The sequence below is a fragment of the Topomyia yanbarensis genome, chromosome 3 (assembly GCF_030247195.1).
Source record: "Topomyia yanbarensis strain Yona2022 chromosome 3, ASM3024719v1, whole genome shotgun sequence".
In the NCBI taxonomy this organism is placed as follows: domain Eukaryota; kingdom Metazoa; phylum Arthropoda; class Insecta; order Diptera; family Culicidae; genus Topomyia; species Topomyia yanbarensis.
In genome coordinates this window covers 262,221,122-262,226,708 of record NC_080672.1, presented here as the reverse complement: position 1 = coordinate 262,226,708, position 5,587 = coordinate 262,221,122, and the positions used below count along the sequence as shown (strand labels likewise).

The window sequence follows — 5,587 nt, the reverse complement described above, 5'->3', positions numbered from 1 at the left end:
CAATTATGTTGAACATAAAAAGCCTCCGTGCCATAGTTTAGAGAAATGAGAAAGGCACAATTGCACCGCTAGGTGGATTAAAACAGGTTTTTAATTATTACGTCAATTAATTTAATTTAATTTTGTAGCAGAAAAAAATCATTCTCAATGTCCATGATTTGGCTACGCGTACCCCTGACGGCGCGATTAAAAAATGCTTGCAAAAATACGGAGAAGTAGACTCCGTTACACATGATACATGGAGGATTTTTTTCCCGGGCATCCCTAACGGTGTTCGTGTGGTGTGGCATCCCTCTTATTTAAGCTTCACAGTGTTAGGAAGGTACAATGCTCTCATTCAACAGACATCACTAGTCACGTACCCAGAGCAAACTCCTACGTGCCAGTTCTGCACGAAGAAGCTGCACCTCGGAAAACCCTGCGTAGAAACTGTTAAGGAAAACTCAAATCCAACTGAAATCAGCACACAACCATCTTACGCTAAACCACTAACAGCTGCAAAACCAACATCTATGGATCAAGCCCCAACAACCAGCAACAACAACAACGAAACGAATGCCGATAACGAACATACTAAAACGACCCTTAAGAGTAAAACACAAACTGGAACATCCGACTGCGAGCAGCAGGAAAGTAGTACGGATGAGGACATGGACGTGAACGATAACGCGAAAGAAGACAAACGAAATGAACCTCACTTTGCAGTGGACAACACTGGCAATATTTCACCCCCTAGAAAAAGGATCTCAACACGCAGCAGAAAGCTGAAAATCCCACCAACTTGAAAGTGAATGATTAAGGGAGGCTTTGATTTTGAATCACAGTTGGGGTTGAATTGAATTAGAAGTTGGCATTTGAAAATGAAAATTTGCACCACTGACCAGTTGACGAATACATAAGTAATATTTTTCGATTTTGTGAACTATTTCACGAGCACGGATTTAGAATCGTGACTAATATATTAAGAGTAACGAACTAGTTCATTATGATTGAAAGGGTTCATGAATAATATTCTGACTTTCGTGAAATGATTCACTAGAACATACTGTTTAATTTTGTGAATTTTCACAACCAGATCATGTTCAAGATGTAATAAACCATGAATAAGTTCACGTCGTATGGTTGGACTATGAATAATGTTCCTAAATCTATGAATAGAGTCACGAGTCCACCTTCAGTTTTATGAATAATATCATAATAATAATAATAATAATAATAATAATAATCATAATAAATAATAATAACATCAAAGAGATAAACTCCATCCCATTTTATAAATCCTTCATAAACCAAGATAATCCCAACCCAATTCCAGCAGACTGTCCTAGCATAAAACTAATCCGTCAGAATCTCCCACAACTCCCCCCTCATATACAGCAAAACCCTACGGCGAATCTTATTCATAGATTCTTTATCAATAACACTGAGTTGCCAAGAATCATGCGGCAGAATACGCTCTCTAACGTTGAATGGCGCCGTATATGGTCAAATATACACAGAACAAGAGGACTTTCTTCACAACAACGAACTGACTTGTACCTTTTGGTGAACGGCAAAACCGAACACAGACGACTGCTATACACAATTCGACGATCGGATGGAGAGCAATGCGCACACTGCAACACGGCGATTGAAACTATACAGCACAAATTTACTGATTGCCCACGAGTAACGGACGCGTGGACATTATTGCGGAGGATGGCAACCATTTCGCTTGGCGGCTGGAGAAGTATTGTTTTCTCGGATGTAATTAGACCCATTTTACATGGAGTATCTAGAACAACAAAATGTAATATACTAAAACTATTTATAAACTATGTGAATTTCATAAACAGATGTAGTATAGTGGATTTGAATGAACTGAAATTTTACCTAGAAAATGATATGTAAATAGTAGTAAATATTATTTAATAAACACTGACTAAAATTAAAAAAAAAAAAATAATAATATCCATAAATTCGTGAACTAGTTCACGTACACAAAATCGATTTAATAATGACTTGACGGAAACCGTGATTGAAGTTCATAACACAAACACAAACATCTCCATTAATAGAAGCGTTATGTAGGCGTTACTGAAAGTAAATTGAACATAATTATAACACATGATTTTAGTTCATGGTCCTGTTTACGTAACATAAAAACGTGACTGTTCCAGAATTAATAGCACTTTATTCACGTTTTTGGGATTTTTTTTTCGTGTATGGTAGAAAATCACTGTAGCACCATGTAACTAGATAAATGAAAAACATCATCAAGACCGCGTTAAAACACATTTTAACTCATAGTGTGAACGTAGTATAACGTTAGTTTACATTTGCTTGATGAATGAATAAATGAAATCTCTGAAAATTAGTATCAAGCAGTAATATTGTGCAACCGAGTTCAATAGTGTCCAATACATTACAAGACAATAGTTCAAACATTTCGCCTAAAATGATTTAATACTTGAAATACGTCACCTCTATAACGGAGCTCAAACGTTGAATTTCGTGGTGTGCCCTTTCCAGTTTTTGACTTATCTCACGCTGCTTTAGGACCTCTTGTTGAAGCTGTCCCTTGAAGTTTTTAGTTTCAAGTTGCAGACGTCTCGCAAGCAATTTGGCATCGTTGTCTTTCTCGATCAACCGCGTCTCTAGGTCTCGGACGCGTTCGGCCAACCGTTCACGCTCTTCCAGATGTCTAGAGGAAATGGAACAGGAACATGAAACTAGTGCTATTCGTGTGCAGTCTCGGTCTGTACTTACTTGTCTTTGTTCAACTGGATAAGATGTTTGTTCTGATCGGTTATCGTTAGAATATGCGCGTCCTTGTGTTTCAGTTTATTGACTAGCTCCTTATTCTGGTTCTGTAAATTTCGATATTTAGTTTGATACGTTCGGATCTCCTCCGCATGCGAATGTAATAGTTTTGGCAATTCTGCGTTTGAATTTTCATATTTGGACAACGCAGAGTCCTGACGTTTCTGAAGAGACCTTAACAAGCGATTATCCTTTGTCAGTTCCTGGGACAATAGTTACCTTTTAAAAATACCTAGACAAACATATATAAACCGTACAAAAACTTACAGCAATTTGATGGTGAGCCAACTCTAACTGATTTTGAAGTTGCTTGAAACGCAACACACGCGCCGACATCACCCGGTGCCGGACATCGTTACTTGATGCTATCACAAACCCCGGTTGCCTGGCAGCAGCCGCTTTTCGCCGATGAAGTGCCGAAATGTTAGAACTTTTGCTTGAGTACAAACTTTCCATACTTCGCAGGGAAATCCTGAAAACATCGCGAATGGATCTGTTAACCGGGATGAAATAATGTGGGAGACGCATGGTGGGAGTACCTCATTTTATATGAAGTCTAATTTCAGTACCACTTTGTTTAGCGTAATCGTTTCTCCAATTAAGGCGACCACGTCTAATGTGTTGTATGCTCGAGAAATAACTGACTAGGATAACATTTAACACGATAGATACAAGTTTGTTGCCATGTGCTGGTTGGATAGTAACGACAAATGGCAGACATGTTACTGAAATAACTAATAGGGGACGGAAATTTTGTATGTGCTGTTGCCTTGCATCATGGTAATTGACAAGAAACACATGTATCCTAGCGTGTTTTATGGCATTTTTGTTTTTGACAGTGTACTACATTAGTGTAGTCGGTGCGACACTCACTCAAACTTGGTTGTAATCAGTCTATATCCTTTTTTGTATTACACCGGTATAGCACCAGAGATAAAAATGAAAATGTTATTAACGTTACATCAAACAAAATCAGTCCCAGCAGAAGACCTGAGGGATTATAGCAGACACTATACAACGTTTAAAAGGTATAATAAACGTAGAAATAATTAAAATGTATATTTCTTGAATGTAGTTAATTACTGTAGTAGCCACAGGTCATGAATAAAAACCGAAAATTGATAGGATAATTTATATTGAATAGAAATATGATAAAAATATGCACGGGACATTTTACACAATACATGATAAACGTGTTTATATTATTTATCGTAGACAGCCTAATTTCGCAAACAAATAAATAACAGGTTCAAACTTCGCAAACAAATAAAGTTTGAAATAATCAATATACAATTAACTCTATTTTTTCCTGTTTTATTTTACCCACTTAATGAAATTTTACATAATGATATATTACGAAACGTTTTATCGATAATGGCTATAGCTAATAATTTATAATGATGGTCCAAATTGGGATTGTTACGATAAGCTACTGTCCCAGACGATCAAAGAAAAAAATTGAATCACGATCTTGATCACGATACAATATCTTTATTCCGATAAAATATGAAAACGCAACGATACTATTTGCGAAAGATATATTGAAAACATAAATGGACAAATTGTCATTTTGATTATAGAAATTTATGCAATTTGATCAAGAATGTGATCTATAGAATGCACATTTTCTCTCCAATAAAAAATACGTACGTGTGATATATTTATGTAGTGATCGTTTTTTCTACATATGCAACCAACATAAGAGGAGGGAGTTGTTTTGTATTGCGGTAAATAACAGGTTCAAATTTTAAGTTAAGTTGCATTTGTCTTTTGTGCAGGATTAAAGTCATCTGAAAAGGATGGTGCTTACTAATAGGAATACGAAAAAAATATGAATGAAGTTCTTCGCCACTACATAAAGACCTATATGTATATTTACCGAAATTTATATCCCCGAAAATCGAAGCACTACATAATCTAAGTTGATCCTGCGAAGGATACAGAAATTTACAACTTTCCCGTACATTTGCCGGTTGGTACTTACGAAGACCTCATGCTAGATGACATTTTGGGATCAATGAGTTTATTTTTCTGTTTCACTGACACGCAATCGATATTATCCGTCAGAACGTCCACTGATTATTTGGTTTGCATGCTTCGTTGCGCGCTTGTAACACACAAGTTTCACTTTCGGTTTTGTTAACAAAGTGAGGAGTACTTATTGAACACGTTAAGTAATGCGTATTATTTTTCCTATTCCTGGAAAGGAAATTTATCCGAATTGAACAAAAGCACGCCGATTTCCAATGCCAGCTGTTCCGATTTCTAATTTTCCGTTGTTTGTTATACATACACTGTAACCATGGACAACCGATGGAAAGTGCTCATTTCGCACGATTAGTACTCGTCGGGCTTTTGTAGAGGAAAATGTGTGGGTACCTATTCCTTTCTGTTTATGAATGGAAGCACAAAGGAACTAAGTGATGGAACCCTATTTGCTCCGAAAATGTTTACAGCAAGAAACAGATTTGTTTCATATGTCAGTTAGTGGATTTAGAGTTGACTTTTTGTCTATTGTGTAGGTACGTAGGTGCGTTTGTATGTTATGTACATACCAATATCAAATGCGGACTTCCTCTCACAGAAGAGAGAGAACGCAAACTGTTTATCAGTATTATATTACCTAATGCACTTATACTGTTTTGAACTAATTTGAGTAAATTTCGTAGGTTTATGGCATATCTTAAAGTTTTTAATCATGCTTAAAAATTTGTAGAATGGAGTTTCCAGATTTTGGTGCTACCCAAATTCTATAGCAGCCTCACGGCGCGTGCTTTGGGTAGCT

At 36.5% G+C, this 5,587-nt stretch overlaps 1 protein-coding gene across 4 annotated transcripts in view; it reads right to left on the bottom strand.

Annotated features, from left to right (window-relative positions):
• Nucleotides 1-5,124, bottom strand: part of LOC131689124 (lebercilin) — a 16,296-nt gene extending 11,172 nt beyond the window's left edge. For 3 of the 4 annotated variants that reach the window (XM_058973975.1, XM_058973976.1, XM_058973977.1), the window contains exons 1-4: nt 4,787-5,124; nt 3,070-3,274; nt 2,749-3,005; nt 2,464-2,683 (exon numbers count right to left, since the gene is read on the bottom strand). In XM_058973975.1, the coding sequence (XP_058829958.1) occupies nt 2,464-2,683; nt 2,749-3,005; nt 3,070-3,274; nt 4,787-4,809 (705 nt within the window). In that variant the 5' untranslated portion in view covers nt 4,810-5,124. Of the gene's footprint in view, nt 1-2,463; nt 2,684-2,748; nt 3,006-3,069; nt 3,275-4,681; nt 4,731-4,786 lie in introns of all 4 variants that reach the window. The other variant, XM_058973978.1, reaches the window with a different exon arrangement.
• Between the last annotated feature and the right edge of the window lie 463 nt (nt 5,125-5,587).